General features: G+C 41.7%; 4 protein-coding genes across 7 annotated transcripts; 2 read left to right on the forward strand and 2 right to left on the reverse strand.

Annotated features, from left to right (window-relative positions):
* The first annotated feature begins 368 nt into the window (after positions 1-368).
* On the forward strand, positions 369-8,152 carry LOC142950847 (vang-like protein 2). Of its 2 annotated transcripts, XM_076092472.1 has the most exons (8): positions 369-734; positions 3,141-3,388; positions 3,535-3,658; positions 3,755-4,362; positions 5,400-5,536; positions 5,664-5,799; positions 5,921-6,167; positions 6,657-8,152. In XM_076092472.1, the coding sequence occupies exons 2-8, from the start codon at positions 3,318-3,320 to the stop codon at positions 6,912-6,914; spliced, it is 1,581 nt and encodes a 526-aa protein (XP_075948587.1). In that variant the 5' UTR covers positions 369-734; positions 3,141-3,317; the 3' UTR covers positions 6,915-8,152. The 2 variants fall into 2 exon arrangements, with proteins under 2 accessions (XP_075948587.1, XP_075948586.1); XM_076092471.1 differs by lacking the exon at positions 369-734 and having other exon boundaries at positions 1,815-3,388.
* A 1,105-nt stretch (positions 8,153-9,257) lies between these two features.
* On the forward strand, positions 9,258-13,235 carry LOC142950862 (SLAM family member 9). Its single transcript, XM_076092526.1, has 5 exons — positions 9,258-9,414; positions 11,356-11,565; positions 11,657-11,767; positions 11,985-12,254; positions 12,357-13,235. The coding sequence occupies exons 1-5, from the start codon at positions 9,378-9,380 to the stop codon at positions 12,506-12,508; spliced, it is 780 nt and encodes a 259-aa protein (XP_075948641.1). The 5' UTR covers positions 9,258-9,377; the 3' UTR covers positions 12,509-13,235.
* An 88-nt stretch (positions 13,236-13,323) lies between these two features.
* On the reverse strand, positions 13,324-17,961 carry LOC142950860 (SLAM family member 8-like). 3 transcript variants are annotated; one of them, XM_076092523.1, is made up of 7 exons: positions 17,822-17,961; positions 15,731-16,042; positions 15,234-15,488; positions 14,285-14,392; positions 14,133-14,191; positions 13,918-13,992; positions 13,324-13,738 (listed from the first exon to the last, which is right to left on the reverse strand). In XM_076092523.1, exons 1-7 carry the CDS (start codon positions 17,889-17,891, stop codon positions 13,661-13,663), a joined length of 957 nt encoding a protein of 318 aa, XP_075948638.1. In that variant the 5' UTR covers positions 17,892-17,961; the 3' UTR covers positions 13,324-13,660. The 3 variants fall into 3 exon arrangements, with proteins under 3 accessions (XP_075948638.1, XP_075948637.1, XP_075948636.1); XM_076092522.1 differs by having other exon boundaries at positions 15,195-15,488; XM_076092521.1 differs by having other exon boundaries at positions 15,171-15,488.
* A 2,643-nt stretch (positions 17,962-20,604) lies between these two features.
* LOC142950874 (T-lymphocyte surface antigen Ly-9-like) lies at positions 20,605-24,179 on the reverse strand. Its single transcript, XM_076092535.1, has 8 exons — positions 24,055-24,179; positions 23,444-23,755; positions 22,767-23,030; positions 22,376-22,459; positions 22,233-22,248; positions 22,030-22,097; positions 21,816-21,866; positions 20,605-21,271 (listed from the first exon to the last, which is right to left on the reverse strand). Exons 1-8 carry the CDS (start codon positions 24,128-24,130, stop codon positions 21,240-21,242), a joined length of 903 nt encoding a protein of 300 aa, XP_075948650.1. The 5' UTR covers positions 24,131-24,179; the 3' UTR covers positions 20,605-21,239.
* Positions 24,180-24,556: the final 377 nt, after the last annotated feature.

The raw sequence follows: 24,556 nt of genomic DNA on the forward strand, positions 1-24,556 counted from the left end.
CTTCGGTCTGTTTTTACGTTAATTATTAATGGATTTAACCACTCAATGTAATATTGAAGAGCAGTTCTTTAGAGGATACAATGTGCAATTCAAATATGTGGCAATGCTTTGACGGTGTTATTGCATTATTTATCTATAACTGTTATAGATAAATAATGCAATAACACCATCATAATTGTAGAATGACAATACGTTAACATTGTTATAGTATAACAATGTTAACGTATTGTCATTCTACAACACAGGGTTGCACAACGGAATCCTACTGAGGCATGTGTCTGTGAGTCGGGTTTGTTACATTGTAACGTGTTGGTATTATTTTGAAAATCCCGTCCCGGAAGCTGTGGGTGTACTCTGTGTAACTTGACGGTGTGTGGCTCTCAACCGGGGCCGCCTGGACGTCCACACAGAGCCGCTCAGCGCAGCGGGGCTCCGGCACACAACAGATGCGGAGCCGGGATGAGGAGCGTGTCGCTGCCTTTTCTTTCTCTGTGTGTGTGTGTGCGGCTTCGATTTAAGATGCGATTCAACAGCCGAGAAAGCAACAAATCGCGTTCACCTGAAAAAAAAGGGGGAAACCAGTTGCACCGTTGAGCGTGGAGACTGCGGGCGGATGAGAGTCGGGAGAAAGTGAACGCGGAGCTTTTTGGAGGCACTTTTCGTTGCTCGGCTCTGCTGCTCGTCTCTTTGTGCTGCGGGTTTGCAGCTCCCCCCCTCCTCCTTTGGATAGAAAGGTAAGACATTCCTGCATGCATTATGGGTAAAAATGGGCTGTTCGTGTATAAGCACGAGCACACCGGCTGATTGCTGCTTTAATGTAAAAAAAACCGACAAAAACATTCAATCCCCATTTATTTTTTCTCCACAAATACTTTCTTGATTCCAGTAGCTGTGCGCGGTCTGTCAGGACTGATGAGTTGGCAGATAACAGTATCGATCACAGATTCACTGAAGCTGATTTTCACCACCAGTGTGAACGCGATCACCGGGTTTCCACGCTCGCTTGGAGCTCACTTATTCATTGTTCTTATCCGCGCACTTTAACCGGTTTTGTTTTTTTGCGCTTTTACGCACTGTGTGCCAAATTGAGCCCTGGTAGGTTTCCTTCCCTGTGGCCACATCAATGTTTGCTGTGCGGTCTGTTGCTCATCACTTCATCCTGGGTGTGTTCCGCTTTGTCTCAAATCACGGACTCGCTGTGTGTTTCCACTGGTGTTTGAATCGACTGCCCCGTGATGGTCGCCGGTTATTCGTGCGCCCTTGCAACGTGAAGGCCTCGAAGCCTGGGCTTTGGGTTGCTTCAAGGAGTCCGTGTCGAGGCTGCAGCCACGCCTCGCCGGCCCACTGCCGCCCTGAGGCCTGGAGGGCCCCTCGGGAGCCACACGGGCTGCAACCTGAGGCTGCACGCATGCAACAAGATGTTCCACCCAAAACATGAGAGGGAAAGGGAAACATTTCACTTGGCAACAAAGTCAATACGCTTGCACTCAGTTTACATGTAATAATGCAAGTTTAGTGACTTATTTAAAAAATAAAAAAACTTGATAAACCTCAGAAAAACCTATGACACAATATTTCATGACAAGCATCTTCTAGCCAAAGTATTTCTGAGTGGTTCACATTTTTTACAGTGTTGTAACATGTTTCTGTCCTGGCCAGTTTGTTTCCACACTGCACTTGGGGCCTCTAGCATCCCAGATGATGCTCAACGTGGAAACCAGTGTAGATCAATCAGTGGTGGATTGATTACAGTGGATGAGGCTCATCGGAGAGATCGATGGGATTGACTGTCTCAAAACCGGGTGGGAGAGAGAGAGAGAGAGAGAGAGAGACGGATTTGTTCATGTTACGTCGGGTTAAAGCTCTGACTTTACTTTCATGTTCTGTGCTGTCTGGCCCAAGATTTGGCCGACATACACTTAGAGATTTGTAAGTTCCTGCTCATGAATAAGGCTTGTTAAGTCTGCACAAGCTGCAGCAAAGATCATTTTTCTTACAGGCTCCATATTTAGCTGCGTTCATCTCTCCCTCTGCCCTCACAGGCCTCCAGCAGTACGGACGGTTTGTAGATCCAAGGAGTTTTTATATAAAGCTGCAACATGTGAAGCCCCCGGGTAACTCTCGGTGTATGCACAGTCTCTCCAATCTTTTATTAAACGAATATGGATGCATCTGTCTTTAAATGTTTCATGCAAACGTTTCAGAAAACGCTGTAGATGTTGTCACCGGGATCGAGAAACTCTGTGAATTATTGAAGCTCCTTTTGCACTGAAATGCAGTTTTCAGAGCAGCCTCACATTATGAGTGTCCCAGCTGAGAGGTCCGCGTGTGAATCACATGAAAGCTATCGCCGAACACTGTAGCGTCTGATGTGGCAGACGGACACAGGAGGTCAAGGCCCAAATTGAGAGCGTGAGATTTGTTATTGGACTAAGAGTCTGTTTGTTCTGCGTCCAATTGCAAAACGTCAAGTTAAAATGGAGGACAGGAACCGATTCAGAGTCAGACTCCTGGTAAATGATTAGTGTCTGTTCCTGTCTTCTGAGGTGTGTATTTGAGGGAGAATGAGAGAGGGGGGTTGCAGAGTTGTTGTTCTGGTTTCTGTGGCAACTCCCCCCTCCCCTGTCTTTTCTCACCCCTAGCCTCCCATTCATCCCCATTGTAGTAGTTAAGCTCTGTTGCCCTGAGAGACCACGGGGGACAGTTGGGGAATGTGGCGTCCGGGCGAGTATGTATCACGCAAAAAATTAAAAAAAAAGATAAACCAGCACCAGCGGGTTTGTCTAAATGAGACGCTGTGAACGTTCTGCCTCTGCTCCTCCTGCATGCCGGGCACACCGGAGACTCCTGGGGGGGGGGGGGGCAAATAACTTGAGTTCGCTCATAAAAAAAAGCTCCCTTAATCTGGAAGAATGGGCCCGGTTATGTCCTGTGTGACTGAAAACACACCTCAGAGTGCCAACATCTTAACAAGGTCTCTCTTCTTGTTGCTGCTTCTTGGTGTGTTTCCCTCTGAGGCTCTTTTATTCCTGTCTGTTATGACAAATTATCTCTCTCTCGCTCTCTCTCTCTCATTTCTCTTTCTGCCTCCCTTCTGTACAAACTCACTATTTCTCTTCTTCTCTTCTTCCCCCCCCCAGGCCTCCAAGATAGATTCCCTCAGGAGTAAAGTGGACTTGCTGCGCCTCCCTCTGGCCCTCTCCACCAAGTCCATCAGCAATCGTAAGAGCCAGCTGGGCGTGGTCTGGGAGAAGGGCGGCGGCGGCGGCTCGTGGGCAGGAGGGGCCCGGAAACCCCGCCCACCGCCGGCCTCTGACATGGACAACGAGTCGATGTACTCGGGCTACTCCTACAAGTCGTCCCACTCGCGAAGCTCCCGCAAACACAGGTAAGAAGCCCGCAGGTTCTCCGAAGTCTAACTGAATTTGGGACTTTTATTAAAAGACATCGATTAAACATAACCTGCCAGGAAAGGCGGTTTAAAAATAGTTTATCCATCAATACTAAACCATCTGACTTCTTCTCCTCCTCCAGGGATAAGAGGGACAGGCATCGCGGGAAGAGCCGCGACAGCAGCATCCGGGGAGACAAGTCTGTGACCATCCAGGCTCCTGGAGAGCCGCTGCTGGACGCCGAGTCCACCAGAGGAGACGACCGGGTCAGAGTTTGATTTCAATCGTTTCTCTTAAGCCACGTTGTGCCGCGTTTCTGCCAACGCTCATCTCCTCTCTGCTCTCTCTCTCTCTCTCTCCAGGATGACAACTGGGGCGAGACCACCACAGTGGTCACGGGCACCTCCGTGGACAGCGTCTCCAACGAGGACCTGACACGGATGTCCAAGGACCTCGAGGATTCTTCGCCGCTGGAGTGCCGCCGTTACCTCAGCCCAGCGTTGGGCGCCGTCCTGGGCCTCTTCGCCCTGGTCACCCCTCTGGCCTTCTTGGCGCTCCCGCAGCTCCTTTGGCGGGATACGCTGGAGCCTTGCGGCACGCCGTGTGAGGGCCTCTACATTTCTCTGGCCTTCAAGCTCCTGATCCTCCTCATCTCCACCTGGGCGCTGTTCCTGCGCTCGCCCAGAGCCACCCTGCCGCGCTTCTTCATCTTCCGCTGCCTGCTGCTGGCGTTGGTCTTCCTCTTCGTGGCGTCCTATTGGCTCTTCTACGGGGTGCGGGTGCTGGAGCCCAGAGAGACGGACTACAGGGGGATTGTGGGATACGCGGCGTCTCTGGTGGACGCGCTGCTGTTCATTCAGTACCTGGCGCTGGTGCTGCTGGAGGTCAGACACCTGCAGCCGGCTTTCTGCCTGAAGGTCGTGAGGACCACAGATGGAGCTAGTCGCTTCTACAACGTGGGGCATCTCAGGTTAGTGTGGGGAACATAGAGGCAATAACATTCTTATTTATAAAATATTTCTATTTTAAATGTGCTCTTATTACGGGGTTTTTAAATTAGTTAATTCGTTTTTTACTAAACATTTCATTCATTTAGAAAAAAACCATAGCCATCATCAAGAAGATTTATCCGTGCGGCCAAACAAAGTACACGTTTCAAAGGTTTACGTCATGTCTACGCAGGAAGCATTTCAGCTGCATTTTTCAGTCATCCGTGCTCGACGGTGAAGATGTGCTTCTATTTGAATCCTATCCAGCTGTCTAGACCGGCCACATGATGGAGCTACATGCATGATGATGTAGCCACATGATGGAGCTACATGCATACACGCGTGCTCAATACTCCGCCTGAACGCATCCCTGTGTAAACACAGATGGAGGACAGAAGCTGCTGCTTGTGCTCTGCTAACATGCTGCTCGTGTTACCGCCTGTGTGGGCGCGGTGTTGGATGACGCCATATTGTTAACATTAGGGGAGTCCCGGCACGGCAGCTGCAACTCTTGACCCACACTCAGCAACCCTATTTAGGTGACACATGGTTACAAATACCTTCCCAGCAAAGTGTTACTCTTTTTGCCTCATCTATAGACGGCACTACAGCAAAATAAATATACAGTAAAATGGACATAATGGACATTGTCAATTAAAAAATGTATTTTTCTTCTCCCAAGCGGATCAGTTCCTGCATGCTATAGCTACTATATGGCTTTTAAGGTCAACCTCCAACTGGAGATGGTCGTTTTGTGCTTCATCATGCCGCTCCTGCCCTCCGTCATCGCTCTGTCAGAGCTGTTTTTAGCCTGGTAGGCTTAACATTCCCTCGGTGCGGCAGTGGGAGTGACTGTTTCCGCCTCTGGTTCACCACTTCCCTTTTATCTGCATGTTAACATGTTCCAACTGTCTGCTTGTTCAAAGGTGATGTACACTGATAACAGCACTTTGTTTTCAAATGAAAATGCCAGTTAAAGGGAAGTTCTCTTCCTTTTTCCTCCCCCCCACCCCCCTAGTATTCAGCGGGCAGCCGTTTGGGTTCTGGACCAGTACTACAGTGACTTCCCCGTCTATAACCCCGCCCTGCTCAACCTGCCCAAGTCCATCCTCTCCAAGAAGATGTCTGCCTTCAAGGTCTACAACCTGGGGGAAGGTGAGATGACACATTGGTAGTATGTTGCCTGCGCTAGCAATGAGATAATGACACAGGGGAGTCTGCAGTATGAGATATATTGAATTGTTTATTGTATGGAGCTTTATTTTTTGATGTCTGTCGACAGAGAACAGCACCAATAACTCTACGGGACAGTCCAGGACTATGATCGCAGCCGCTGCTCGGAGAAGAGACAACTCCCACAACGAGTACTACTACGAGGAGGCAGAGGTGGAGCGGAGGGTCCGCAAACGCAAGGCCAGGTGAGGACACAAATGCATACAACACGTTATGTGTGGTCATTGTTGATATGAAGACTATCTATAAAAGCGGCTTTATATTTTAAGTTAGCGTCTCGCTCACTCTCCCGTTTCTCCTCCCCAGACTGGTGGTGGCGGTAGAAGAAGCCTTCACCCACATCAAGCGACACCAGGACGAAGACGCGACCGCGTCCTCCCCCAAACACCCGCGGGAGGTGATGGACCCCAGGGAGGCGGCCCAAGCCATCTTTGCCCCCATGGCGAGGGCCATGCAGAAGTACCTCCGCGCCACCAGGCAGCAGTCCTACCACAGCATGGAGAGCATCATCAACCACCTGCAGTTCTGCGTCACGCACAACATGAGCCCAAAGGTAAGGACGCTAGTTTAAAGTTTTATTTTACAGTATTTCTGTGTTGAATTTATTGTATTTTTCATTTTATTTATATTTTTGATTATTTGTTTTGCATTTATTTTATTCAAACTTATCACTTTTTTTGTCTAATTTATTTTTTGTATTTTAATTTATCAGTTTCTTCAACAAAAACTGGTTAGTTGTCTGCACATTATGAAGCTTTTTTTTTTGCATTTAACCCCATTTTTTCCTTCACATTCTGAGTTGACTCAGTTTACTTTACACTGATGAACAGTTTCTTAAAAGTAAACGTAAACATAAATCTTGACAGCGTGGAAATTTGAAATTGATTTGAAAAAAGGATTTTTTTATTTGCAGCTCTGAAAGTTATGTTTTACTTTTTATTATATATATTATTATATCTCTCCGCCCCATGAAACAGATACTGACGGTGCATTAGTGCAACTATTCATAAACTGATTTGCATTTCTGATGTTTCCTTCTCAGGCTTTCCTCGAGCGTTACCTCAGCCCCGGTCCCACCCTCCAGTACCTGGACACCACCAGGGGGCGCCAGTGGACACTAGTGAGCGAGGAGCCCGTCACTGCTGCTCTGCGCCAAGGCCAAGTCTTCTCCTTGAGACGCCTCGATTTCTCCCTGGTAGTCACAGTGGCGCCCCTCCCCTTCTTGCGCCTGGGCGAGGAGTTCATTGACCCCAAGAGACACAAGTTTGTCATGAAGCTCCAGTCAGAGACGTCTGTGTAGCAGAATGGGGACTCGGAGATACTAATCTTAGTGCTTTCAGGGTATCTTTTTTTATACCTTTTTTTTTTTTTTTAGATATTGTTCATGATTTCTATTGGTTGATAAGTGCAACACCCAAATGACATGGCTAAACTAGTTACAGAAAAGTCAAGGCAACAGTGATATCTGACCTTTGTTCCTCAAACGAACATAACATTAGACACTTGCCTGCACTGCTGGCTGCTTCCTGTTTTTAGGATATTTTGTATTGGTTCCGTTTTGTAGTATTCAAACACATTTAGTGAAATACATTTTTTTTTGACAACGATTTAAACCTGAAATGACCGCTTGAGTCTATAAAATTGGATTTTAGCCACATTTGTAATTCATACGTATGACATTTATTCGAGAGAATAAACCCATGTAGGATGTGGAGCGTCCGTGGTAAATAAAACAAACAGTCTTCTGTGCGTCCGCTGACCTTTGTGAACGCACAGTCCGACTTCAGAGCCTTTCGCTTTAGCTCAGAGCTTAATCCTACTTCTCCCTTTTTTTGCGAATTTGGCGTTTACAGGCAACAAATGTGCAGAGTCGGGAACTGACTTGTCGGTCTCCTGGTCCTTTCTCCCCGTTTGAACATTGACTGGATACGCTGACTGAATCAAACGGAGCTGAAACTGCATTTTGAACTGCTTTCTGCATAGTTTCCACTGAAAGTATGAAGTAAGAAACACTGGATGGACTTGATGGACCGAGCATTTCATAATTGTTTTGTAATATTTCTTGCTCAGGTTTCGTTGAATCACCTACAGATTATGCACTCCTGCACTGAGGAAGAATAGAGCTTTCTAAGCACACTCTAGGACCAGTTTATGACCAGTCACACTGATGGCAGATGCTGTCACCTCTACCTATGAGGTTTGAATATTGGATTACAGCCAAGTATCGCCAATGTGCTCTTTGTTTTTTTTAGGCAGCTTAATGTTAATTATCGTCTTTGATATTTTGCATAGTGTGTGAATTTGTGTGTGTGGTTGAGCGTGGCTGCGTCATTAACCAGACAAAGTGGCCAACTGTCTCATGGCCTGTGACCCAAAAGCCCCAGGTTCCCCTCCATGTACTTGATTTGATTAATTCAAAAGTTTAGGAATTGAAACGGTTAAAGTGCGATATAATCCAAGAGTGGCCCTTCATTGCCTAACCCTCGTGGCCCCGTCTTGTGTCAAATTGTAATACTTTAATAAAAAGTACTTCACCGATTTAGCCTTGCACTCCGATAATATTGGACAGTGAAAACCTGATGCAGCACAACCAGAGATTTGCCTTTTTTTTTATTCCACATATTCTTCTTCCTGGTGGTGCCTACATTACCCACAACGCAACTCAACTGCCACATCTCGATGCATCTCGATATATATATATATATATATATATATATATATATATATATATATATCTATATCGCATCCTCACTTTTTTACACGACTGTACATGGCCACTTTTTCATCAATTAATAGAAGCCGTTAGATAAAGCTGGACTCTTTTTATTTAGAAGGTGCAGAATCAAAATCAAAAGGTCAGGCAAAATACTTGCCATTTAATTGTCTGTTGATTCATAGACACATTTCTCACAGTAGTTTGTGCCCTATGCTGTATATCAGGGGTCAACAGGGGCCCCCCAGCAGGTTAATCCGGCCATGGGTTGATGCGTGTGCACATTAGTGTGTCTTTTGTCCTTTTTATACTACACATAGAGATTGTCGTGCCGATCACAAAGCAGTTCTCGTGTACTTTTTGGTGCCGTTTTGTGTTTCCTGTTTTTCGATGGATCACTTTGTTGTACTCGATATAAGCTCCTAACACTTGTTCTTGAACGTTGTCTTTGAAAGCAAGATTGTTATTTACTGTTATGCTGTGTTGTTTTTTTTTTTTGTAAAATGTTTTTAATAAATGATCTCACCCAAAGTTATTTGTCTCATGTTAGTCACAAGTTCTTTAATTTTTTCTTTTCAGGAAGTGACACCTCAGTGGGGGAGTACAGTTGAAGCCAGAATGACGTTTTCCATTACCATTCCATTACTCTATGAATTATACAGCGTCCTGTACCTAAAACAATTGGAATTCACGAAACCAAGTACTAAATACTATGAAATAATACAAAGTATATGGACGCTACAGAATGCAACAGAAAGTATTCAGTTTCAGTATTTCCACTGGTCAATTTACCCAAAAAGTACCATTAGGATGTTTTTGTCTTTTTTCAGGCTGATACATTTGATATCAAGAGTGTAAAATGTATTTTTAAATCTACGTGTAGAATTTATCACCCAATCCAAAATATTGAGTCACTCCTGGAAGACGCTGCATGGAGTTTTTAATGTGTGTTGGAATGTCATCAGCAGCACGTGGTTTTTATGAAAAAAAAAGAAGAAGAGGCGTCCAGGGTCTTTGAGCTCTCCGTCTGTGTGCTGCCACTCGGTAACAATGAAACTTCAAATCCTCCTCATTCTGTTCCTCCACGGTAGGTCCTGTTTTCATTTTATGAAAATATCATTAACACCAGCGGCTTTATGGCATTTTCAAAAAAGATATATCAATATTCTAAATGACAACTGAGAACCGAATAGGTCACGTCTCTGGGCATGCAGCCACGAACAATACAGGAAGTATGTCAATTATGGAACTCGCAAAGTGTATTTCTCATCTTCAAAATTAACTTGCACATGCTGAAAGTTTTGAGTATGTGTCGTAAATATACTATTTTATGTATACTGTATTTACATCTACTCCTGAAAAATGTCCAAATGATACAGTTTGTACTCCGTTTGGCTCTAAAAATGTGTTGGTCCACCCTGAGATAACTATTACTTGGATTACCATGACATTTTAAACAGACATTGCTGAAAATATTTTAATCATCTGCGTTCCATTTAAGTTTAATATACGACCAGAGTGCTACTCCCTCAAACGGCACAACCTAGTACATCTGGTCAGGACTGATAACTAGAAAGCTACATGTTGCATGGTAATAGTGGCACCTTGTGAGTGTCAGGGGAATTACGTTCTGTCACTAATGATAGTGCTGTTAGCTAAAGTTAGACATTTCAGTCCACAACTCGACAATTTCATGTGAAAGTGAAACGGAAAAGACATTTGGTTTTGTGTCCCTGAATCATGTCCTGGCTCCCTAAATTGGCAATCAGTCATCAGAACATTGAGAACCCCTGGTATCTATATCATACAAAAATAAACTCTCATAGTATGTCACACAAAGAGTTATTTCAAAAGTCAAAGTGTAGTGTACCATGAAATCGTCAGAACTCAGAAGTTTAGTGTGCTGTAGAAAATGTGAACAAAATTATAATATAGGATGGAAATGAAAAAGTCAAAATGTTGTATTATAGTACACCATAGGCTTTAATACAACTAGTCATTCAATAGTATGTCAAAAAAAGTCATAGTATGTTTGACTTTTTTTTGACGTAGTATACTTTGACTTTTTTCGACATGCTATATTATGAACATTTTTCGATATGTTATACTGTGACTTTCTTATGACTTTTTTCGACATATAGCATGTCGGAAAAAAATATAAAGAGATTTTAGTATAGAATGTCAAAAAAAGTCAGTATATGTAAACAAACTTCATAAAAGTCATGTCGAAAAAAGTGATAAAAAATAGTATAGTATGTGGAAAAAAGTCACAATAAAGTCATAAAGCCATAGTGTAGTATGCCGAAAACTATGACTTTTCTATGATTTTGTGACATGAAAAAAATGTATTCATAGTCAGAGAGTAGAATGTCAAAAAATGTAATTAAAAAGTCATTCAACTTCATAGTATGTTATGTTGGAAACACTCTTAGTATAGTATGTCCAAGTATAGTAAGTGATATTGTAGCATGTTGAAAAATAATCACTAAAAGTCATAGAATAGTACGTCGCAAAAAGTCGTCATTCGTCATAATATATATGTCGAAAATAATCATAAATCAATCAAACTATCGTAAATAACTTGCCGCGCAACTGCCATGGCTGTGAAAGAGGTCATTTGGCCTGCGGATGAGAAGGCACCAAAACACTCTCTGGCACACTTATTGCTAGTGAGCCATTGGTTGAGGTTGCATACCCTCGCTCTAGCGCCACCATGATGTTGACATTTTTGTTTTTTATTTAAAAAATCTCAATTGTATTGATTGCCATGAAATTTAGTACAGTCTTATCCTCTAACCTTTCATCTACCACCAGTCGTAATTTCCTTTTATCCAATACTTAACACTGAAACTAATTACGTTCCCATCAGCCTCAGCTGTACTTTGTGTTCAGTGCTTATTAGCAAATGTAAGCCAGCCAACACCCTACATTAAAGGGTTAACATAGTAAACAGAAGGTTTGTGCTATAGTTGTCTTTGCCATATTGCTTTAAAAGATCATTAAAGATCTTTTTTTATTGTTTTTACAGTGGCACCAGTTAAATCTCCCAGGGAGGTCTTTGGGTACCTCGGGGATAACGTCACCTTGCCCTCAGGAGCCGACCCATCATGGAAGCTCTCCTCAATCGAGTGGTCAATATTCCCAAACAACACCTGGATCGCCACCTATCGTAACGAGAGGAAGAACATCGATCGATTCGCTCGGTACAAAGGGAGACTCAGTCTCAACATCACTACAGGTAAGAGACAAATAGCTCCTGTCAGTAAACAGGAACGCTTACTGTGTTTCTCTCTTGGCCAGTCTCCTCAATGTGTCTTTTAATTCATTAGGTGACCTGATGATCTGTAATTTGACCTCAAAGGATGCCATGGAATACACAGTAGACCTCATCGATACTAAAGGACAGTCCAGCGGAAACAAGGCTAAGGTCACAGTGAGACGTAAGTGCGACTAGCTTTCAAGACTGACACACATTTCTAGGTTTTGTGAGGCTTTTACACATGTTGATGGGTAAAAATAAATATTGTCATCTTGTGGTTTCACAGTTAGGTAGGTTGGCTCTGTCTTACTTTGACTTTTAAAACACCAACAATGAAATAAATGGGATTGACATCATCCTCTCGTCTAATCAACGATTCCAATTGAAACCCTCTGCAGAACGCCTCCAGAAACCGACCATTCTGACCTTTGCACATGAAACCGGAGACTGCCACAGGTTGCTGAAATGTCACTCAACGGATACAGGTGTACAATTGTCCTGGCAGGGAATACCTCCGAGCGGGACCGCCTACAGCTCGACTAATACTGACGACAACTCCGCAGTTCTTTTCGCATTACTCAACACCACCCAGAAGCCAGTTGAATTAACCTGCACCTCCTGCAGGAACACGGAGAAGGCCTCAAGTGTTATCACTTCAAAGTGTGACGGTAAGGTCACAACGGGACTTAAATGAGGAAAATGTGGTTCTGAGAAACCCATTCTATATGTGTTTCCTTAATTATCTCGTTGCCTCTCCCATGTTGTTTCAGGTAAGAAGCCGGAGCCTCAACCCTCGCCGCGTCCTCAGCCAGATCTTTGGTTCAGGGAACGATATGGTATCACTTATTTGGTCGGAGGCATCCTGGGAAGTATTCTGACAGTAGCTATAGTTTGCCTTTTCAGCGGTGAGAGGAACAAATGAATGAAATAAATGAATGTATTTAGGTCATGTTAGGTCAGTTAAAACAATGTACAGTGGACAATGGACAGTTTAAAAAAATCCAGAGATCCAACACACTGAAAGATTCTCAATTGTAGTGGTTACACTTTATTGTACTGCTGTTAAGGATATGAAGTATTTTTCCTCTGGTTCTCATGACTTGTTTTTTTTTTATTATCCGGTCAAATGGGAACTTTTTATTTTTGTAAAAACACTTTTTAACTTTGGAAATTGGGAGGTGCTGCAGTCCCGAGGAACATGTTTCTGCATAAGTATACAAGCACCTTTGTACACACCTTTCAAAAAAGCAGTGTTATGTATATGTTACTGTTATGTCATCTCTTTTGTTTGTATTGTAATTGCTTTTATTGTTTCCTGTCCATGTTACCATTGTGACTGAAGTATTGTAAATACATTGATGTGGAAGAGTAACTTATTTTACTGTTACGCTCGTTAAAGTAGGTGCATGAATTTATATAAATATACAAAATGTTTTTTTTACCAAATAGTACAGTTACATGTGATAAAAGTTATTTATGTTAGCTTTCATATGTGGCAAAACATGTCAAAAATGGTAAAAAATCTGCTGTTGTATGTATTTTAAAAATGTGTTTATCTATTGTATGGTGTGTATCTGTTGTGTTGACTACTGTTTGCCAACCAAATTGCCCCTCAGGGAGATTAAAGTCTATCCAATCCAATCCAACAATTCTGATAAATCGGTGTCTCATTTCAAATAACCGCCCAAAACCCTTCGATTAAACAACATGCTTGCAAAAAGAGACAGAGTGACTTAATGACAGTAAATGTAATTTAATATGACCACCTTTGCACAAGCTGAAACACCCCCAAGAGGTACAAATAAAAATAGAATCTCTGTATTTACACAATTTACAACACTGTTCATACAATTAGAGCTCTTTGCTCTCAAAATATAATGGACGTTTTATGTTTGTCTTATATCAGGAAAAGGTGCCAAAGATAGAAAATGTACAAAAGTGTGACACTGTGTTGCACGCTTCCTTTGCGATATTAACCATACATATTTTCTACATATTTTCTGAACCATGAATATTGATCTACTTCTGTTTCTAACTCAAAGGACATGTAAACTGTACATTGTGCTGTGACCCTCTAGGGAATCTCTTGGTAGGGCGACACAGAGGGCTTCCTCATGCGACCCAACTGGATCTTGTCGTACACAGTCTGGGGCTAGATGTGTGACAAAAGGAGGGAATAAAAGACAAAAAACAAATATTGTTAATGTATATCTGTATTTATAATCAATACAAGTGAAGCAAAAGTACACTGTAGCCACATGCTTTAGTATGTCGTAAACTTAAATTCAGTCTCATCTGCAAGAACCTCCAGGATAAAGGTGTTGTTCTTACCCCAGGTGTGACTGTGTCGACTCTGTTCTCAATGGTTTCATACACTGTGCATGGCTTCATGGTAGATGAAGTCCCCTGGAAGTTTAAATGAGCATGCATCACAAGCAGAGTGGGTAAAACATGTATTTCATCCTCAAAAACCAAAGCATCGAATATCTATTTAAAACTGATTTGTGCAAACAAAGCAATGCGTGCAAATACGGAAGCATACTTACAGCCTCAAGCGCAACCTCGGTGATATCAGCATACAATGTGAGGTCATTTGAGTCACTTCCTGTTGGTGGATTTTAATGAAGCAACAAAGCAAAATAAAAAACGGTGATGTGCCAATCAGGAATTTAAAAAAAGCTGACATGACGTTTCTTACCTCCTTGACTTTGTTTGCAGTGACAAACATATACAGCTACTCCAACTATAACGACAATCATCAGACAACCTCCTCCCGCCGCACCCAGGAGAACGGGGAAGTTTGGGCCTGCGAAATAATGGTGTTATCAGTTATTGGGATCACATTTGTGCACGTTTTTTTTTGGTGACAATGTCCTGTATGGCCGTTATATAACAAGATTCAAATGACAGATATTGTAGCATGATATCTGACTTGAAATAAAAGCAGGAAACGTATTTAAAATAATTAAAAAGAAGAAAACTTTGTCACGATCAAAATTTTCGATTTCTCATTTGTTGTTGACAATGTATAAGAATATCGAGTACAGCGTTTTGTTTAATGCCTCCTCAGCGTCCAGGCTCTACTTGTCATAACTCTTCAATGTATTATCGCAGCTTTAGATATCCAAAAAGAACATTTAAATACCTTTAATTTTGGTGGAGTAAATGCATGTTAAATTATGACTAGTCAGGACAACATTGGTGTAGTTGTACTCTTGTACATTATAGTAAATTTGAGTTTCAACTATAGTTTGAAAGGAAACATCTGGAAGTAACATTTGAGACTTTCAGTTTAAGCTTCACACAACTTAGAGGGAAAAGTAACTTCAATCGCCCGACACAGAGTATAATCAGACGATTGCATTGTCTTTCTCACTAGTCAGATAGTTATTGCAGATGACTCTGGCAGGTCACATTGTAATGTGACTCTTCTAAATGCATGTGCGAAAATATTAAATATCAGTACAGATATACGTCAAATATAGCCGTACCTGCTGTGCCTCTTTATCCTCTGTACCATATGATTCATAAAAGCATTATGAAACTAGTATACTACTAAACTATAATCACTTATCTGCACATACCTGTTTTCGATGTGTCAGACGTACCGTTGCTGCACTTCACTGTTTTCGATGGGTCAGACGTACCGTTGCTGCACGTCACTGTTTTGATTGTCGACTTCTCGCTGACAAAATTGGAAATTGTGCAGGTGAATCCGGTGTCTCCGTCCTGAGGTGTGATGCTGTACCGCAGCCTGGAGCCACTCATGGTTTGGTTCCTCACGGCCCAGCTGTAGGTGACACTGCTGTCAGTGGCTGCACTGCACTCCAGCAAAACTGTGCAGGATTCGTTGACTGCGTTCCAGGTGGAGTTGGAAGTCACAGTGGCTGCAGTTATGGGCTCTAGTGAGGGACACATCATTTTTAGAGGTGGAATTGTGCATCCCATTATATCAGACATAATTAACTAATAACTATGGTGGTCAGAAGAGCCCGGAAAACGCAGCTATAAACAGAAAACCTCTTCATGTGTTGAGTGCTTTCTGGTTCCACTGTTGTGCCATCTGTTCTATATGAATCAATCCATCAACCAACTAAGATATTAATAATAGATTATCATTGATATACAATTATGAGGTTCTTACCATGAACTAGCAGAGTGATGATGACTGTAGGCCTTTGTGCGTCATTCACCGCTGAGATAAAACTGAAATTACCAGAATCTTGGACAGTCAGTCGTCTCACTGTTAAATTAAAACTTGAGGGGTTTAGTTCCAATCTGCCCTTGAACTGATGTTCTCCAGAAACATTAATAACATTTTTGTCTTGTGTTATTTTTAACTCTCCATATTTCCACTGTGCACTGCTGACCCCTTCTACTGGTAAGCATGATGGCAACTCCACAGTGTCTCCAACCTTTTTATGGATGTTATGTTCACAACTGGAAGCCTCCACATCTGAAACACATGAACAAAGAATGCACTGTCACTGTCAAATGTAGTTCTCAACATTAGGAGAGGCTGTCTTCAATGTTCATAGAGCGAGAGCAAAAAGGTCCAAATCACCTGAAATAGATGATAAAGCAGGGTATGTTTTAGGGCGTGGCTACCTTGTGATTGACAGGTTGCTACCACAGCGTTGTTTAGTCTGGGAGTGATCCGTGTTTTCGTCTTACAATTTGAACCCTTTCGCAGTGTTTTCAGTTCATGAAAGTTATTTGTTACATGTTGTTTGCTTAAAACATGTCGTATTCAGTGTTCGGTTGCACTTCTGGTTGCAAAAAAACAAGATGGCGACGGCCAAAATGCCAAAGTCGAGGCTTCAAAACCAATGGTTGACCTCAAGGCGACTACCTTCACTTCTTATTCACAGTCTATGGATGTGATACACCTCCAGCAAACAAAATGTCTTCCTTCAGCTTTTGTTTCCTGTCAACAGTCAGTGGTTTCCTTGTAACAGTGTTTTCATCAAATAGTTTTAGCTACACTTGTATCAGGGGGTAGGAAAGGAAAATACTCGCATGAGTCATATTTTGAATTCTCATTTGGTTTGTGGAGCTGCACCCACACACTTTTGTCATTTTCATTTAGAAAAAGTACTTTTTTTTCCAGATTTCCTACTAAAAATAAAATTTGGAAATATATATTAGTCTTAGTAAAGCCATTGTTGTCATAATCAATCGTTTGTATAAGCAGCTGACACTTGTGTCAATCTAATAATTTACCACAACACTACTCTTCAGCGCTGTCCAAGTTACCATGGCCTCATTTCCAAAGAAAAAGCAGTGCAGCCACAGTGACAAAGGTCTCGCGCTGCCTTTATTCTGTGCTGCTCATCACTTTTGGTCAACGCTGCTGCTGACGGAGGGTTCTCAGGAAATGGACACTTCACATGTGTCTGCTGTCATGTTGTGTGAGAATCTGACAACAAGCCCACAAGCATTTCCAGTGCAACATCCACTACAATGTGCTTGCTAGTAAGTAAATACTGACACAATATTGAAATGATGGCCTGTATCTATGAGCTGTAAAGACACAGCAGCAAGGCCATTTTAACACTTACACTCCCCTACTTCTGCAAATAGTTTGAGAAAGGTTCACACCTCCTGCAATGATTTTATGTATGACCTGTTCTTTATCAGAATAAACTACATTAGTAGAACTGATCCTCAAAGAGGAAGTAACGCCAACAGACAGGATGACCCATCCCAGAGTTGCGTAAAGGTTTTAAAGTTTCTAGCCAAGTAGAAGAAGCAGGAAATTTGCTGACAGTGTACCAAAAAAAAGGAAAACACATGTTTGCAAACTCAAAACCACAAGATGCAATGAAATCAGATCATAAACAAACAAGTCGGGAGCTCCAATTTATGATAAATGTTGAGCAACATGCACATATTATGGCTTTTTTATTGTATAGGAGAGAAGTAAATGTTTGTCAGTCATCTTTAAACACACACAATTGGCGCCTTGAGTTCATTTCTTGAATTTGGACGTCACGGTTCTTAAATATGTCACTGGCTTTGAAGCCACAGCTGCATTTCTCACTGGAGCCATTTAAACGTCTTGCAGCTGCTAACACACACACAGACAGACTGTACCGATATGACATGCAAACATCCAGCAAATTCCTCAATCTTGACCAATCTGCTCCATTCTAAGCACATGACAGAGTGAATCAAGCAAATAAAAAAATAGTGCAGTAAAAATCCATAAAGTTAAGAGCAGAGGCGTACATACCGTGGAGGCAAACCCAGAGAAGGAGCACAGAAATGTATGTAAAGAAGCAGCTCAGGCAACCACCAACCATCTCTGTGGGGAGAGATACAACGTCTGTTTCCTCTTCTAGTCTGTCAAACTGTGCTGTGACAAGTCACTCCTAAAGAGAAAAAAAAAAAAAAAAAAAATTAAAAAAAAAAAAAAAAAAAAAAGAATAGAGAGGGTGGAGAGCGGGGGAGGTCTCTGTTGACGAAGAAGCAGAAGAAGCGGTCTGGCCTGATACACTGCGAGATTAACAATAGGCACATCAGTGAGAACATAACTGGAGAGTGTTAAAAATGAGGATTTAATAACAGCGTTTTTGTCCGATTTTTTTTGTAAATCATAGCCAGTTGTTGTGCATTCGATTTGTTTCTGTTAGGCGACAAAGAGTAAAGACAAACAACACATCTACAGACTACCGCAAGCAGCCGTATCTGTGCGAAAGTTCTGAAAGGTAAATGTCCATTTCTGAAAACCACCGAGCAGGATGAAGCTAGCCACATCCTGTCATCAGATATTCCTAGAAGAGGGGTTGCAAAAGTGAAAACACAAATTAGAGCATGTTCAGTGGACTTTTAAAATATACAACTGGAACTAGGATTCGGTCCATTACTGAGAATCCTGTCGGTGGAGGAGGGGAACTTTTTGGGCCCTGAGAAGCAAATACTTAAAAATACTGTATTTATCTTTTTTTCTTTATGCATTCTGGTACGAGCTATTTTCGGCCACACAATATAAAAAAAAAAGAAAAACAGCATTTTTCTCTGCTCATTATGCGTCAGTGTGTCCATCTGTGCTTGCATGATAAGGCCCACAATTGCATGCAAATTGGTTTATTCACAAATAATAATAGTGAGTGAGAGAAAAAGGATTTTCCGCCTTAAATGACACTGACAGCCAGAGCCACAACATGCATAGGGGATTCTGTTGCAGGGCAGAGGTGTTATCGCTCACAATATTAGCCTTGGTGACGTGTGTGCAAAGCGTTCAGGCAATAGCCTATAGGTATTGGCTTGGCTTACACCCATGACCTCTTGTATATTGCATTTTGAGTCTGGGTAAGACTTGACACCGGGGCACTGGGTAGTGGGGACCCCCCCCCCCCCCGATTGCCACTGAGTATTCCGCACAATGCATGTATATTAAGCAGAACTTGAGGTTTGTGTGCAGCCATATGTGAGCACAGAAGGAAGTGAACTACCAAGCCTTAAGATAAGATAAGCGATTAAGTGGCGATGTGTCCATGCCGCATAGTAAAATGATATTTAGATCAAGTTCAAATGCTCAAGTCTAAGGATTTGTTGGGATCAAGCGATCAGGCAAGGAAAATAATAATATGACGAGGGGAGTTGTCTGCTTACTGCAGAGCATCTCAGCATCCGGCGGTGAAAGACTGTAGGTCCCTGTAGTCTCATCTGGTAGCCACAAATAACGTCACTATGCAAAGACCGGCATCGTTCTACGTGGTGTTTCTGCAGTGGTGGTCTCCGCACTGCAGCCCCACTTTGGTTTCCTGAACTTTAGGCTGATGGCGCATTTACAGTTCAACGCTGATGTGAAACCCACAAAGTGAAACAGGAGAGGTAAAGATGCTGCCCACCTAAAGGGCAGCCGGCTGAACTCTGCTCGACACTTCAGGCAACTATTTTAGGAACACTCGCATGTTTTACTTCTCTTTAAATTCACACATTCTTGTATTGACACTGAAATCTCACCCACGTCTCCCAGTATCCACTTCACAGAGCAATGGCATTCAACCTACTCATGTCACACCTGTCACTTCTTAATGAAAATCCACAAGTTACAACTTACAAATCATAGAAACCTAACATAATATTGATTTTCATTAATTTACCATTATTTGTGATTTTACAGTTTAGCTGTCTGTCGGTTGATCAGTCGGTCCACCACCAGACTGATCTGTCTCAATAACATTTGGATGGATTGCCAGAACATTTTGCACAGACATTAATGGACCTCAAAGGGTTGAGCAGAACTGTGTTGAAACCCCCCAGTTTCCCAGCTCCACCACGAGGTTGACAAAATCCATTTTTCGTGAATTATCTCGACGTCTATTGATTAGGTTGTGCAGACATTTGGTACAGAGAGTCATGGTACCCAGAGGATCCTATTGACTTTAGTGATTAACAGGTCAAAAACCCAAATATACTTGTTAATGACCAAAAACTGCAAAGCAATGCCAATTGAACTGAACCTTAAACCTTTATTCAACCTTGTATTTGCTGATAATTAGTTACTTACTGGTGTATTCACATTTCTGCAGATATGCTTGAGCGGAGCATTAAACACACAGTGGCTGAATACATTTAGGGAGTTTGCAGGGAGACATTTAGTCATTTCCTTTTTTCTGAGTCATGATAATCCAGAGAATTTAACGTGTCAACCACCATTTTAAGAACTTTTTTTTATTTTTTTGTTACATCCTGCACTCCCATTCTCCTCTCTGAAATATAGAATATCGAGACAAACAGCCTGTTCCATTTGGATGACATTCATTTTCAAGTTGTCCGTTTTTGACTCTCAAAAGGATCAGCTGACTATTTACTTGGTGAAACCCTAAAAAGTGTAACATGAACATGTTTGCTGACATTTCCTTTTGAAAGGAGAAGTGATACAGAGACGGTAAAACGACTCTGGCCAGAGTGTCGTGAAAGAAACAGAACCAAGATGTAACAGACATGTTCACCGACACACCCTGAACCCCTCACATCATTTAGAAGAACTATGAAACTCAAACCAGATGAGTTCAAAGGTGTATTTATTTTATTTCACAATAATAAAGTAAAGCTAGGGCTGCTCAATCATTTTTGACATAAAAATGATTGCTGAAAATAATGTCAATGTAATTACAATAGGTATAAACCAAAAAAAAGACAACAGTTACATACAACAAAAAGTACTGAACATTTGCCCAAATGGAGGAAAAACATTCTAAATAGTCGACTAAACATTTTGCAATGATAATACACTTTAAATGTGCTGAAGCATGAAGCTGTGCACCATGCATGCACTCACTGGTGCATCTGCAATGCTATTTGACCACAAGAACCGCAGATCAGCAAGTAACTGGAAGAAAAACCGCACTGCTCCACCAAGTGGCTAAACATATAAAGCAGTGTAAAAGAAACACAGACAGCCTTCCTTTAAAACACCCTCCTTGCTGCTCATGACACTGTAAAAGAACTTTAAAAGATCAGAAATAAACATTACTGCTGATTCCTCCGTGAGATAGAGCGTCTGCTCTATCTATATATCTATACAGATATCTATGCAGCTGAGTTGAGGACAGACGAATGCACATACATGAAAACTAAATGCTGTAAAACTGCCTTAATGTTGGTTTTCATGTTTTCTCTTGTTTTGTTAACGGTTCTCTTCATGACGCTGGAACCAAATCTGAGGAAACAACTGAAAAGAAAAAATAATAAGAGATACAGGATGATATAGGTGGAGTGGAACAAAAAGCGACAACGAAGAGAAGGGTGTATTCTACCAAATGATAGCTTCTTCAGTGCCTCATATTTATTCTTAGACACAAGCAGCACCTAGATCAGTCATGGTTAAGCACTTCAGTTGGTCAGAGATGACATTACTTTGTGTAAGTCATCTTCAGTTCCTCTTTCAGAGAAGTGCTGCTGAGATGCGCTGCCACATTTAGACACATTTAAGTGTTAACACCACAGCATATAGTGTCTAAATGTGGCAGTTTAGAAGAGAGCTGTACACCCATATATTTTACTGTTATGTACCCTCAAGTCCCACTATTTACACATTTCTGAGAGACTGTATGTAAATAGATTCGGATCTGGTAGCATGCTCTTTTTCTATGATTTTTATTTTTTTTGCATTCATTTTAAGTGAAAAAGAAAGAATGAAATAAGAAGGGTTTGATTTACTTGAATTTGACTTGAGTTATTAAAAAGCTCCATGTTTTTAAAGGTTTATACCGTACCTGTTCCAGCATCTTCAAAGCCCCCCAGAGTTTCATAGACAGAGCCATCACCTACAGGTTAAAGATATAAAATCATGGTTAGGTTATACTTATGAATGTTTGTGATTGTACAAAAACAGTCTTTTTGTTTTTGGCTATTGTCTTTCACAAACCATCTGAGCGTTACGGTGTTTGAAAAGCTGTGAAAGCGAACATGGGTGGATGGTAGACTGACCGTGGAGAAGAGAGTAGTACACAGCCTGTTGAGATTCCTCTTGGTTGACTGTTTGAGTCTGGGTAACGCTGAAACGTTTAACATACATAGCAGTAATTTACTAAAACTAGTAAAAGTAAGAAAAATATATATTTCTTAAAGGAACAAAGACCATGTATTGTATATTACTGCTGTTAACTTGTATAAGAGAAGAGTTTCCTAACCTGTTACAACATAGACCTGTGGAAAAAAAAAATGTTACGTGTTTTTTTAATGCAAACAAAACCACTGATTTCAGAAGCATTAAGTTCATTTTGAATAATCAGAGTATTACCCATTTTTTTCAATCATCAAGAGGAGATCTTACCCTTCGACTTTGTGTAGAAAAGCAGCAGGAGAATGAACAGCACAATAACCGGGCAGATAATCCCCAATACAAGAGATGAGGACACTGCAATAATGAATAAGAAGTATGTTAATATGCTTAAAGCTACTACAAGGAACTTTCATTTTGTCTTGATTTTCACCCTTGTGGCTGAAAGTGGTAGTTAGTCCGAGCACCATGAGTCTTAAGTAAACATCTCTTTTTACTGCATTAGGGTCTGACAGTCGGATCTGTGATGTTTCATAACCCTTACCCTAAAAAGAATGTATTAAGTACCACACTAAAAATAAAGTCCAGTCACTCTGTAGCATATTGTAAATGTCTCAAAAGATTGAAAGTAAAGCACTTAACATTTTCTTTTCTCCTGGCGTACCTGATTCTTGTGGGTCGTTGCTGCACGTCACCGTTTTGATTGTCGACTTCTCGCTGACAAAATTGGAAATTGTGCAGGTGAATCCGGTGTCTCCGTCCTGAGGTGTGATGCTGTACCGCAGCCTGGAGCCACTTCTGGTTTGGTTCCTCACGGCCCAGCTGTAGGTGACACTGCTGTCAGTGGCTCCGCTGCACTCCAGCAAAACTGTGCAAGAGTCGTTCTCTGCGTACCAGGTGGTCACAGTGGGCTCTACAGTTAGGGGCTCTAGTGAGGCATTTGTGGGAGAGGGAGAGAGAGAGAGAGAGAGAGAGAGAGAGAGAGAGAGAGAGAGAGAGAGAGAGACTGAATGTGGTAAAACCATGAAAACACCAACAAATACATAAAAAATACAGAACAAATAAGTCACATCAGTAAAGTTTCCCTGGACAAAAACCGGACGAGTGTTTGAAACATTGGATCAAAGAAGCTAAAAAACGAGATCAGAATGTTTTCTGCCCCAAAAAAAGTATAATGAATCAGCAGGTTATCTTCAGGAAGTCAAGTTTCAGTTTGGACAGATTTTTTGTTTCTTCTTAGTTTGGGAATACATCACTGACATCCCTTAAATGCTTTTAAATGAAGAAATAGGACTTTGCAGCATTTACTGACAAAGTTTGACAAAAACAAAGAATTCTTACCATGAACATGCAGAGTGATGATGACTGTAGGCCTTTGTGCGTCATTCACCGCTGAGATAAAACTGAAATTACCAGAATCTTGGACAGTCAGTCGTCTCACTGTTAAATAAAAACTTGAGGGGTTTAGTTCCAATCTGCCCTTGAACTGATGTTCTCCAGAAACATTAATAACATTTTTGTCTTGTGTTATTTTTAACTCTCCATATGTCCACTGTGCACTGCTGACCCCTTCTACTGGTAAGCATGATGGCAACTCCACGGTGTCTCCAACCTTTTTATGGATGTTATGTTCACAACTGGAAGCCTCCACATCTGAAACACATGAACAATAGAGTGATGTCAAATGTTACACACAGAGGCAATGCTTTACATACGTAAGGCAACAAAATTGGAGAGAACATTTTAAATACAATTGAAAAAAATTAACTTTATTGAACTTTGTAAACACAATATAGAAGATATAGATGATATGCATATGACATCCAGGAAGTACTGTAAGCTTGACCTACGTGCAGCTGTGCAATTCTAAGTCATGCAAGAGTGAATCAGCCAAACGCATATCTCTAATAAGAGTAAAACTGCACAGCCTTGCTGAGCAGAGATCTACATACCATAGAGGGAGTACCCAACCAGCAGAAGAGCAATGTATGTGAAGAAGCGTGAGTATCGGAGCTGACCAGCAGCCATCTCTGTGAGCACAGGAACTACTGTTTCCTCTTCCGGTCTATCAAACTCTGCTGTGGTGAGTTAAGAGGAGAAAACAATAAATGGCGTAAAGTGGTACAGCAAGCTCAACATGCAGTCCGGGCGGGCCTGATTAAAAAAAAGAAAGTTAAATTAGAGTTGAATAAGAGACCATTGTTGAGACAGTCAACAGTTTTTGAAACTAAAAGTACGATTTACGACCACCACTATAAAATACTGGCAGCTGACAAAAGGTTAAGGTTAGATTTGCTGAATCACTATAAACCCTCAGAATCCCCTTTAGTAGCCAAGTGTACCACATACAAGGTTTTGACTCTTTTCTTGCATTGTTCTCAAAGTACACAGGAATAGATACAACAGCTGGGAACAGGGACAATAAAGCTGGACAAATAAAGGTAAAGAATAGAC

Source organism: Anarhichas minor, unplaced genomic scaffold (assembly GCF_050575085.1).
Source record: "Anarhichas minor isolate MPS153535 unplaced genomic scaffold, ASM5057508v1 ptg000016l, whole genome shotgun sequence".
NCBI lineage: Eukaryota > Metazoa > Chordata > Actinopteri > Perciformes > Anarhichadidae > Anarhichas > Anarhichas minor.